At 35.6% G+C, this 12166-nt stretch overlaps 2 protein-coding genes across 3 annotated transcripts; both read left to right on the top strand.

The window, feature by feature from the left end:
* Nucleotides 1–970: 970 nt before the first annotated feature.
* LOC127240244 (phytochrome C) lies at nt 971–8228 on the top strand. Its single transcript, XM_051258803.1, has 4 exons — nt 971–3652; nt 5350–6166; nt 6784–7080; nt 7324–8228. Exons 1-4 carry the CDS (start codon nt 1609–1611, stop codon nt 7535–7537), a joined length of 3372 nt encoding a protein of 1123 aa, XP_051114760.1. The 5' UTR covers nt 971–1608; the 3' UTR covers nt 7538–8228.
* Nucleotides 7574–11675, top strand: LOC127240245 (F-box protein SNE). Of its 2 annotated transcripts, none has more exons than XM_051258804.1 (2): nt 7574–7691; nt 11013–11675. In XM_051258804.1, the coding sequence occupies exon 2, from the start codon at nt 11035–11037 to the stop codon at nt 11584–11586; it is 552 nt and encodes a 183-aa protein (XP_051114761.1). In that variant the 5' UTR covers nt 7574–7691; nt 11013–11034; the 3' UTR covers nt 11587–11675. The 2 variants fall into 2 exon arrangements, with proteins under 2 accessions (XP_051114761.1, XP_051114762.1); XM_051258805.1 differs by having other exon boundaries at nt 7597–7691; nt 10970–11675.
* The last annotated feature ends 491 nt before the right edge of the window (nt 11676–12166 follow it).

The following is a 12166-nucleotide window of genomic DNA, read 5'->3' as shown; positions in this document are numbered from 1 at the left end:
TTTAGATACTTAATTTATTTGTGTGATGGAGATTATGAAATGATTCGAACTGAATTTCCTTCATTTATTTATACTTTTGCATCGGTGGAATTTATCAAAAATATTGAGGTTTAAAATTGTTTGAAATATTGCCTCGTTTAAAAGGAAATATGCAGGACTGATGTGATGGCACAATAAAGTCTTGTTATATTATAAATTGAGATATTAATTTACACGTCTTACATTCTGTTATTTGTCATTATTCATTTTTTTTTAAAAATTATTACCTCAAATATTATTTATAAAATTAAATATTAATTTTTATTTTTTTTTCAAATTTCTAAATTTTCAAAAATTTCCAAAAACTCATATCTAAACAAACAAACGTGGTTTTTTGCTGCTGTTTTGGTAAACATGAAAGGTTTAAAAGTTCAGACTACTTGTTGAATATGTTCTACGTTTGAAAAGAATATGAAATTTTTCTTATTATCTTTAATTTTTTTTTATGAGATTTTACTTTTAATTTTTTTATTTTAATTTTTTTTTTAAAATATCAAATCAAATATTTTATTTTTATTTATTTTATTACATTAAAATATGATTTTTACTTTCAAAATATAAAAACATATTTATATCACATTAAACAACTATTTTAATTCAATTCAAAATTTTGCTGTACAAAATCAAAATTTCACAACGAATTGATTTTCCAATTTGGAAGTTCATATCCATTTTTAACAGTGCCAACAGTGCCATCACTTTTTTTCTTTCGGTACGGATCATGTTCAAATTTTTATTTAAATATTAAACTTAATTTAAACGAAATCAATAAAAAAAATTCAATAGGTCGAAATTAATTAATCAATATGTTTTATAGTAGTCAGAAATATATTTTTTCCTAAATTCTAATGAACTCTTATCTCAAACAAAAGTCGGTCTTGTTAGACCGGACAAACATGGCCGAACTGAGTTTTACGTTTACCCAACCAGAAACGTGAAATTAAAGACAAATTTATATGCAGTCAGTTCACCTGGCAGCTGACAATATAATACTGCAAAAAAATGCCGATGCCGATATCGAAAGCCTCTGTAACTATCTTCGGAAGAACACTGAAACGGTGGCTGTAATCTTCACGGGAGTTCAATTGGTCACCAGGATTTCTGCATATTCTTTAACTGCAGCGAGTCCTGTCGTCTTTCCCTTCGTTTTCTTGGGGACAAAAGCAGAGGAAATTCGGCCGTATTGGCTGTCAAGCTTCACGCGCTGTAAAGTTATCCTACTGGTCAGTTCTTCACTGTCATTTTCTGAACCCTATGCAGTATGGAATTTTAGAATTTCGGATTTCTGGATTATGTGTAGTGGGAGTATTCATCGTTTCTTGGCAAGGTTGAATTTATCTTGTTTGAGGAAGGCCCACCTTGAAGTTTAGCTTAATTAATTTGTGACGATGGTATGGTTGCTTTTGCGGGTACCTCGTTTTGTGCCTTCTTATTGGGGTCGGTTTGCTTTTGAGGGAATAGATGGGTTTGTGAACTAAATCAGTTTAGTTATTTCTTTAAGAGAAGACCTTCTTTTATGCCACTTCCTTATCTTATGTTGGTTGGGGAGATTGAGGAGGTTTAGAAGCGATGTCATCCAAATCAAACACGAACAAGACGAGTTGTTCTAGGAGCAGCTCTGCTAAGTCGAAACAAATTGCTCGTATAGTGGCTCAGACGCCAATTGATGCGAAGCTTCATGAAGATTTTGAGCAATCTGAGCGACAATTTGATTACTCAACTTCTGTTAATACCTCCAATGCCGGCAGTGATGTTCCTTCTTCGACCGTGTCTTCTTATCTTCAGAAGATGCAAAGAGGAAGCCTTATCCAGCCTTTTGGTTGCTTGATTGCCATTGATGAACAGAGTTTCAGAGTCTTGGCATACAGCGAGAACGCCCCAGAAATGTTGGACTTACTGCCACATGCAGTTCCAAGCATGGAACAGCAAGAGGTTTTGAGTTTAGGCACTGATGTTCGGTTGCTTTTTAAATCTTTAGGTGCCGCTGCACTGCAAAAGGCAGCTAATTTTGGGGAGGTCAATGTGCTGAACCCAATATTGGTCCATACTAGAACCTCCGGCAAGCCTTTTTATGCCATTCTACACCACATTGATGTCGGGTTAGTCATAGATCTAGAACCCGTGAACCCTTCTGATGTGCCTGTAACTGCTGCTGGGGCACTAAAATCATACAAGCTTGCAGCCAAAGCCATATCGAAACTACAATCTCTGCCCAGTGGAAATATCTCATTGTTGTGTGATGTATTAGTTAGAGAGGTAAAGTATTTAACTGATTATGATCGTGTCATGGTTTATAAATTTCATGAGGATGATCATGGGGAGGTTGTGGCTGAGTCCCGTAGGCCTGATTTGGAACCTTATCTTGGCTTGCATTACCCTGCAACTGATATACCACAAGCATCTAGATTCCTTTTCATGAAGAATAAGGTTCGGATGATATGTGATTGTCTAGCACATCCAGTTAAGGTAATTCAGGATGGATTGGCCCAACCATTGAGTTTGGCTGGATCAACCCTAAGGGCTCCCCATGGGTGTCATGCACAATATATGGAAAACATGGGGTCTATTGCATCACTGGTGATGTCAGTAATGATAAATGAGGAGGACGAGGATGATGATGTGAACAGCAATCAGCAAAGGAGTAGAAAGCTGTGGGGTTTGGTAGTCTGCCACCATACAAGCCCCAGGTTTGTCCCTTTTCCTTTGAGGTATGCATGTGAGTTCTTGATTCAGGTTTTCGGTGTTCAAATCAACAAGGAAGTCGAGCTGGAAGCTCAACTCAGGGAGAGGCACATACTGCAAACTCAAACTGTGCTTTGTGATCTGCTATTAAGAGATGCTCCAATGGGTATTATAACTCAGTCACCAAATGTTATGGACCTTGTGCGATGTGATGGAGCAGCCCTATACTACCGGAAAAAGTTCTGGTTGCTTGGTGTCACACCTCTAGAGTCACAAATTAAGGATATAGTTGAATGGCTTCTTGTGTCCCATGCTGACAGTACTGGATTAAGTACTGACAGCCTTATGGAAGCAGGCTATCCTGGTGCTTCAATTCTTGGTGATGCTGTATGTGGAATGGCTACCATAAAAATTACAACTAGTGATTTTCTGTTTTGGTTTCGCTCCCATACAGAAAAAGAGATCAAGTGGGGCGGTGCAAAACATGATCCTAGTGACAAGGATGATGGCAGAAAAATGCACCCAAGGTCATCATTTAAGGCCTTCCTGGAGGTGGTTAAGAATCGGAGCTTACCATGGGAAGATGTGGAAATGGATGCAATTCATTCACTGCAGCTGATATTAAGAGAATCTTTGCAAGAAAAATTAGCAGGTGACTCAAAAATGATTGTGAGTGTTCCATCAGTGGAGACAAGTATACAGAGGGTTGATGAACTGCGTGTTGTAACTAATGAAATGGTGCATCTCATTGAAACTGCATCAATACCTATTTTGGCTGTTGATGCCTCTGGTAATATCAATGGTTGGAATACTAAAGTGGCTGAGCTTACTGGTTTAGATCTACATAAAGTTCTTGGTACTCCCTTTGTGGACCTAATAGTTGATGATGCAATTGAACCAGTGAACCGCACCCTCGCCCAAGCATTGCAAGGTGGTGCTATTTTTATTTAAGGAGCCTACACTATGTTTGGATATCTTCTTAGGCATGTGAACATAGTGTCTTTTTTATTTTTCTTATTATACCATAGTTATGGATAGCACACAGATTGTGTTAGGATATTACATTTAAGTGCTGTTATTCTCTATACTGACATATAAAACATTGATAATGCCATATTCTATAGGGGATTAAGGGTGATAATTTATTTTAAATTGTTAGTCAAACATATGCAATATGTGAAGTTAGGATGTAACAGTCAAGTGTTGTACCTGTGTGTATACAAGAGATATTTTGGTTTTGCGAGGTTGCCTGTTTAATGGTAAAGGTTTTTGGTGTCATAGGGAAATGCCCAAAACAACAAGCTGGGCCCTTGCTCGTGTTATTTATTTACTTGTTTAGAGCATTCAAATAATGGGAAAGTAATGTTTCAAGTCTCGAAGCTTGTCTTGTTTTTAGTTCATCGGCATAAAATTTGTTATGGTTTTTAATCTCTAATATATTTATAATGATCTAGGAGTGGAACTGTTGAATGTAGGGTGAATGGAGTGAGCATATTCAATGATCGATGTCGGAACCTAATATTGCAGTATAACCTTTTATTTTATTTATTTTTATTGATTATACTAGTTAGTTAGTAATAACATAACCAGTATTTCATAGCATTGCCATATATTCTAGCGCTTTCTAATTTCAACTCTTTTCTCTCTTATCTTCTAGGGGAAATCTGCTCTTTTATTTTTCCACATCATAATGTCATAGATAGAGTTGTTATTTTGAGATATTTGGTCATCTTAATTATTTTTTCGATCTTCTTTGTATACTTGTGTGGATTCATAAATAATGCTTGCGTTTTTTGAGTCACCTCCAGTGGTCTTTGTTTTGAGTCATTTAGCAGCTACTTATTCGTTTTCACTTATTTTTGTGTGCAGCGCACCCCTGGAGGTTAGCAGAAGTTTTTGCCTTTCTGTCTACAACAATAGCACATAAAAATGTAGCCTCCCTTTTTAATACCTATCACAATTCTTTTTCTAGTGGTTGCCTTGATGGAGAGACTTATTAAAATAGCTGATGCATAACATTTACTGTACCTTCATCAATGACTTGTGGTGTTTTTTTTGTTTTAATTATTATTAAATAAACTTTTTAGATGTAAGTATTACTTTTGCAGAATAAAATATGGTGTTCTCTTCTACTTGATTGATAGGACTGAATGTTCATGCCAAAACAATTTTAAAATAATTGTAGGCAAGAGTTTTTATCTTTCCATTGATTTAGACTTGGCACCTGATAGAGAACATGCTCAGTTACTTAGGAAATTGGGGGTTTAGGCTATTAAACTTGGTTGCTGCCTGAAAAAGATGCTTTTTATTTTTAAGCTTGAGTGGTGCAACTAACTTCAGATGTAAATGTAGTAATTGGCTCCTGGAAAGTGCAGTTAGATTGAGAAATCTTAGTTTTTGTATTAAAGACAATTTTTCCCTGTGCTGTTTGGACGTGTCATGGCGTAGTTATGCTAGTTTAAAGTATTTGTTTGCGTAATTTTAGGTGCATGGTTACTCATCCTTGATAAAGAGTTTGCAGGTCTAAATTCTGTTAGCTAGATTCAAGTGATGAAATGACCCGTCACTCATTTGCTTGGTTTAGCATCTACCTCTGTCCATCACAGGCAATTCCACTATTGATTGCAGGTAAGGAAGAGAAGAATGTGGAAATCAAGCTAAAAACCTTTGGTGCTCAGGAAAATGATGGTCCTATCACTTTGGTTGCTAATGCATGTTGCAGTCGAGATGTGAAAGAAAATATAGTTGGGGTTTGCTTTGTTGGGCAAGATGTTACAGGGCAAAAGATGATACTAGACAAATATAGTCGTGTACAGGGTGATTATGTTGGTATTATGAGAAGCCCATGCCCCCTCATTCCTCCTATTTTTATGATGGACGAGAACGGGCTTTGTGTGGAATGGAACAATGCAATGCAAAAATTGTCTGGTCTTAAGAGGGAAGAAGCCATTGGGCAAATGCTTCTTGGTGAGGTCTTCACAGAGCATCCGTTTGGCTGCCAGGTCAAAGATCCAGATACTTTAACAAAGCTCAGAATATTGCTGAATACTGTAATTGCTGGCCAAAATGCTGATAAATTAGTCTTTGGATTCTTTGATCAGCAACAAAAATATATTGAGGCATTGATTTCAGCAAACAAGAGAACAGATTCTGAAGGCAGGGTCAGCGGAGTGTTGTGCTTTTTGCATATAAGTGGCCCTGAGCTTCAGCGTGCTATGCAAGTTCAAAAAATAGCCAAACAGGCAGCAGCAAATACCATAAGAAAGTTAGCCTATATACGCCATGAAATGAGTAATCCTTTGAGTGGGGTAAAATGCATCCACAACCTGATGACATCTACAGATTTGAACAATGAACAGAAGCAGATATTAAAGATTAGTCAATTGTGTTGTGATCAAATTGCCAAAATCATGGGGGACACCGATGTTGAAGGCATTGAAGAAAGGTATGATTTACTTAGCAATAAGTTTATTAAATGAAATATTTCGTAAGCAAGGTCTCCCACACATTCTATCTATATTGGCTTTTGCTAGCACATGGCTAGGTGAAAATAATGATACCAGTATAATGTTATTGTAGCTTACTCCCATTCTAGTTTAGTGCTCCAACCAACATTAGAATTGGTTCATGACAGAGTTATCGCTGACAAAAACCTTTTCTTTTTTTTTTTTTTTTTTTTTTTTTTTCTGTCAAGAACATTTGTCCAATTTATTTGGGCTTGTTTGTATTTTCTCCTTATAATGACTTAATTGATTCATTTTTTCACATCTTCTTAAATTTATACAATATAATATTTTTAAGTAAAATGAAGTTTTGTATTATGCGTACGGATGATTTATCAGTGATTTGAGTTCAAAACCATTCAAGTCCTTTCACAGATAGCTGTTGTTTTCAATGCATGCATACGACGGTGAGGCAGAACATATAATGGATTAGTGCGGCTGTGTTATAAACTTTGATTCATAATTTGCAAATGGTAAATGGAGAATTTTTCTGTACTAGTTTTTAGTTCTTTTCTATTAGGATTCTGCAGCTCTGATCTTTGTATGTCTGGTTTCGTAGTTGCATCGAGATAAATTCTGATGAATTTAATCTTGGAGAAACTTTACAAGCGGTCCTGTATCAAGTCATGAGTCAAAGTAGGGAGCAGCGAGTGCAGATCATCTGCGATTTACCTTCAGATGTATCATCAATGTTCCTATATGGTGATGGATTGAGGCTTCAGCAAGTGCTTGCAGACTTTCTGGCTACTGCTCTCTTGTTTACTCCAGATTTTCAAGGCTCAATAATTCTTTTCAAACTAGTCCCGTCAAAAGAGTTTGTGGGGACTCGAATGCAGGTTCTCCATGTGGAATTTAGGTAATTTTTCTGCTCTCGTCTTCTCTTTCTAACTGGTACCACACAGCACATGATACACCTACCAATCTATTGCTGGTGTTTCTTCTCTAATTAACATACATAGATTATTAACTGCAATAAGCAGGTGATTGTTTCATAGTTTGAAAGTCCATTGTCATCTGTGAACACACTGCCTGTGCCGGCTGATTTAAATGACTTGAAACTTACTATTATATTATCAACCAAAATGTGCTCCCATGACAGGATCAGTCATCCATCTCCGGGAGTACCCAAGGAATTAATACAGGAGATGTTTTGCTATAGCAATAATGTGTCAAGAGAAGGTCTTGGCCTCTACATAAGCCAGAAGCTTGTAAGGATTATGAATGGTACGGTGCAATACCTCCGGGAGGCTGACAAAGCATCTTTCATCATTAAAGTAGAATTCCCATTTGCCAAGGAATCCAACTCAAGCTGATAGTTAACCCTATGCAAAACCATCCCATATGATCTCATTAAGGTTCGCAAAAGCTCCTTGCCAATGGTTCTGCTGAAAATGTACACACCCGATTCATCTTGGGGGCTTCGACAGACAACTGGACTCCGCAATTCTTGACAAATATCAATAACAGGTTGGTCTTACATTTAAGCCATAGAATGCTTATCTTGTAAATGAATGTCTTTTGCAGTTTTATCAAGGTTTCTTGATGTTTCGCTTGCAGACAACCTATGCTATACATAAGATTAGGTTCATAGGGGTGTGTATCTGTGTGTATGTATTACATACAGGGCGACATGCAGAAAAGTTTAAAACATAAAATTGAAATAATTAGGAGATAATTAAGTAGTTAGAGATGAAAGAATTATATAAAGGTGGGATAAGAATATTAGTTAAAAGTGTGAGAAAGGGGTAGAGGAGAAGATGCCAATGGGGTGAGATGAAATGATGAATAGGACCCATCATACAGTGCAATGGTTGGCTGTATCCAAATTACAAGGATCAGTTGGGATGTTAGTGAGGGGAGAATTTCTTCTGATACACACTTGTTGTTTTGCCATTTAATTTTCTTGTTGCAATTGTGACTTGTGAGAATTCTAAATACATTTTGCTGAAGTTGTCTTGTAGTGGGTGTAAGTGCTTTTTGGAACTAGTGTTGAGATTGCTACAATTCTGCCCTCCACTGCCCTGCCTTGTTTCTTTTTGCAACAACTTTTGTGCTTACCTTTTATCCCTTGTTTCTTCATTTTGGTTAGTTTTGACTCATCTTTAAATATACATATAAATAAATATGGTTACTTGTTTCTTTAATCGTAATTAATTCAATTATTGTATGTCTTTCATTTTTCTAATTGTGGATTAATGTGGGCAGTTATTTATGCATGCATTTGCACAATTTCTTGGTGGAGTTGCTGATATATTGAGATATAATTTTAAAATGCTACGAAGTCGAATGGCCCAATGTGTTCTTGCATTAAGAGAATTTGGAGGATTTAGATAAATAAACAAGTATAAATATTATTGACATGATGATGCACCAAATTAGCAAATGATCAATTATTATATCATGTATATATGTGTGACCCAAAGTGCTTTGGATACCACATGATTGTAATGAGGCTAATGACAAGGGAAGAGTCAACCTCCCCACCCCACCCATCCCCCTACTACCCCCCACCCTACTTTACTAATAGGCTACCAATCCCCTCCTCAGAAACATTATTATTATTATTGTTATTATTCATGTCAAATCATATCTCATGTTTTGTGCCAACCTGCATGGATCCTTCCTAGTTTGCCCCAAATGTTTCATGTAGGGAGTATTATTATTATTATTATTATTATTATATGGGGTGATTGATAGATGCATGTTTGACCTGTATTCATATTATTTGGAACAAATACAAATACAAACAATAACAATGCTTCTGCAAAGTACATATGATACATGTTGAGGGAGTTAGTGAGCAAGCTAGGCTGCCTGCAATTATATATATATCTTAGTATATTATTACTTCATATTATATATATATATCATCGACTTATATAATTAATTGGCCTGGGTGCTGGCCCCTACTACAAACCATGTCATTGTCGTGTCGTGTCCTGTTCACACACGCACACACACATGTGGGTGTGTGTGTGGAAATGTGCCCATCCAACAAACCGCCAACACAGTACACAACACCCATGCATCAGCTGCTTCATTCCCCTCTCTCTCTCTATCAGATCAAAAAAAAAAAAAAAGAAAGAAAAACCAATTGCCACTTTAATTTGGGTTAAAAGATTTTTCCACACTGCTGAAGATTTCTACTGTCTGTCTTTTTATTTTTCATTTTTATTTTAAATTCAGGGCCCTGATTTTTGTGGGATCGATTTTCTATATTTGTTATTTAAATACAGGGTTTCAACTCTAGTGTATACATGTTTGTAGCTAGGTAGGGACAGTGTTCTGAGATGTGTGTGTGTGTTGATCTCTCTCTCTCTCTCTCTCTCTCTCTCTCTCTCTCTCTCTCTCTCTCTCTCTCTCTCTCTATATATATATATATATATATATACACACATATATATACTACTTGTAGACCTTGCATTATTATACTACCTTTTAATGGACCCTCAAACCCTTTAAGATATATATTTAGTGTGTGTAATAAGATGAAGGATGAATAAGACAGACATAAAATGCTGTGACATGGCTTTGTTAGGGTCCCAACTCCTACCAACTACATATGAATATCTCATATGCATTGGATACTATTCCCATTTATTGAAAATAATGTGTTTTAATGTCAACATATAAAAGACAAGACATATTTTTAGGCTCAATTTCTTTATATATATAATTTATCAAGCACTAAAGGTCGTATATTTGTGTTAAAAGATTGTGGAAGTTGACAACAAATTTGATCGTTGTGAAAAGATATATAGGACCTATATATATATATAGTATTCATTTCATAGTTACCTCTAAAATAACTTTCTTTACGTTTTTATTAATAAACTTATTTGTTTCTAACATTAATATAATATCAATATGAATATATGATATTATTACTTTTTAATCAATAGAAAGCTAATTCGATTATTAATAGGTTCTATGTCCTAAAATTCATAAAGTTGAAAAAAGGGAAAATCTTTAAATTTTAATTATTTGTATACGTCTCTGTGAAGAAGTTGAATGCACATATATATATATATATATATATAAATGTGTGTCGAATAGAAATGGGAGGCAAATATATAATATAATAAAATGGTGACATGAAAGGGAAAAAAAATAATAAATAAATGTGTAGCTAAAATAGAGGTCGGTTTTGGGATATGTTCCATGCAAAATTAAAGAAACCCTAAGCAGTAGAAATAGATGCATACATGTGAAATTAAGGCACACAAATGACACCAACGTTTACTTTCCCAGAAGCATACAAATGTTAAGCAACGGCCATATCCCACTCATATAGTCAAATCCACACATAATACAGACAACGATACAAACAATAATTATATGTATCAAATATATAATTATTTATTTTATTTTTCTATGTATATATACTATCAATCAGCGTATTAATCCAATACTATAATTATTTAATACTCAATATATTCATACTACAACACAGTAGCTAAGTTTAGCCTGTGCCTGCATGCCTATTCCCATTGTCTTCTTCTCCTTTGGCCTCTTCCCTTCTCTCTCAGATGCCCCCCTTCTCTCTCTCAATTAATATTTTTCTTAAATCATAATTATTATTAATTATTTCTTCACATATAAGTATTAAGTAGTGTTTATTATTTTTAACTAATTAATTATGTGTTACGCATTCATTTATTTATTAATTATTTCTTATTTTATAGTATAATTTTATATATTTTGCCTGCTAAATTATTATTATTATTATATATATATATATATAGGGAACCGCCACTTCTTCACTTTGAGCATTGCTATTCTTATTAGGGTAATTAATTGAGGTGGGGAAATGTCTTCTTCGAGTTTAGTTGTGCGAATTCGGAGCAATGTGCAGCAGCTTCGACAAATTGAGGAGAGATTGGAGAAGAAGGCGAGGTTCTGCATCAACGACAACGTAGATCTGCTAATTGAAATTCTGAAGCGCCTCGACGACCGCTCGCTCGGTGTCGCCGCCTGCGTTTGCCGCCTCTGGTGCGCATTGACTCGGAACGACTCGCTATGGGAGCACCTCTGCTTTCCGCACCTGTCGCCGCCGCCTGACGGTGTTAGAACTGTCGTTGCGGCGCTCGGAGGCTACCGGAGGCTGTATATGCTGTGCGTGAAGCCGGTGGTCGGCCGATTGGGGAAACGAAAGGCCGAGGGGAAGGTATGGACTCGACATGAGGTCGAGCTTGCTTTGTCGTTGTTCTGTGTGGATTACTACGAGAGAGTGTTGCTCGGAAGCAGCGGAGGCGGCGGCGGAAGTGGTGGCGGAGGCGGAGGCGGAGGAGGAAGGCTGGCCGGCGAGTCGCCGTCGCCGCCGTCGTCGCTCATGTTCCTATGCAAAGCCGTGAACGTTTGACTTCAGAGTAAAATTTAAAATCACATTATTATTATTATTATTATTATTTTGTATTCAAACAAAATAAATATATATAAATCATGAATCAATTTGACGCTTTTTTGCTTTTATTCATTTTATTGATATTAAGCTTCGATAAAATATTTCATTTAATTTAATTATTTGTATTGTACTATTTTGTCAATTTTATTATTCGTAGAAAAACGATTGTTTATATAACATTGAAAAATAATAATAATTAAGATTTTTATAATTTAGTAAAAATACAACCAAAGTCCAAGCACTATTTATGTATAAATAAGAATTCCCATATATCACCAATGGTAAGACAAATTAAATAAAATAGTGAAATTGTTTTCTCATATTGGGCTTTAGTTATTCGCATTTAGATTTTTTCATTATGTTTAAGCCCATATATCATCTGTCCTGTGGGCTTAAAAAAAGTTATGAGTTTGTTTTGGATTGGAAATACTCAAAATTAAATGAAAACGAATTTTCCATTTTATGTTACCAGCTCTTTGAATATCAGATGTAGATGTTGTGTAAAAAATAGTGTATTTTTACAGAGAATCGTAATAAT

Source organism: Andrographis paniculata, unplaced genomic scaffold (assembly GCF_009805555.1).
Source record: "Andrographis paniculata isolate CXL003 unplaced genomic scaffold, ASM980555v1 Contig79END, whole genome shotgun sequence".
NCBI classification, from domain to species: domain Eukaryota; kingdom Viridiplantae; phylum Streptophyta; class Magnoliopsida; order Lamiales; family Acanthaceae; genus Andrographis; species Andrographis paniculata.
The sequence above is the reverse complement of the archived record's forward strand: the minus strand, read 5'-3'. Positions and strand labels throughout refer to the sequence as shown.

Bases quoted from the DNA above. Each gene is read 5' to 3' on its own strand.
- LOC127240244 (XM_051258803.1), top strand. From the start codon at position 1,609: ATGTCATCCAAATCAAACACGAACAAGACGAGTTGTTCTAGGAGCAGC. The intron at 6,167-6,783 runs GTATGATTTACT...CTGGTTTCGTAG, and splicing joins GTTGAAGGCATTGAAGAAAG to TTGCATCGAGATAAATTCTG. The intron at 7,081-7,323 runs GTAATTTTTCTG...CTCCCATGACAG, and splicing joins GTTCTCCATGTGGAATTTAG to GATCAGTCATCCATCTCCGG.
- LOC127240245 (XM_051258804.1), top strand. From the start codon at position 11,035: ATGTCTTCTTCGAGTTTAGTTGTGCGAATTCGGAGCAATGTGCAGCAG.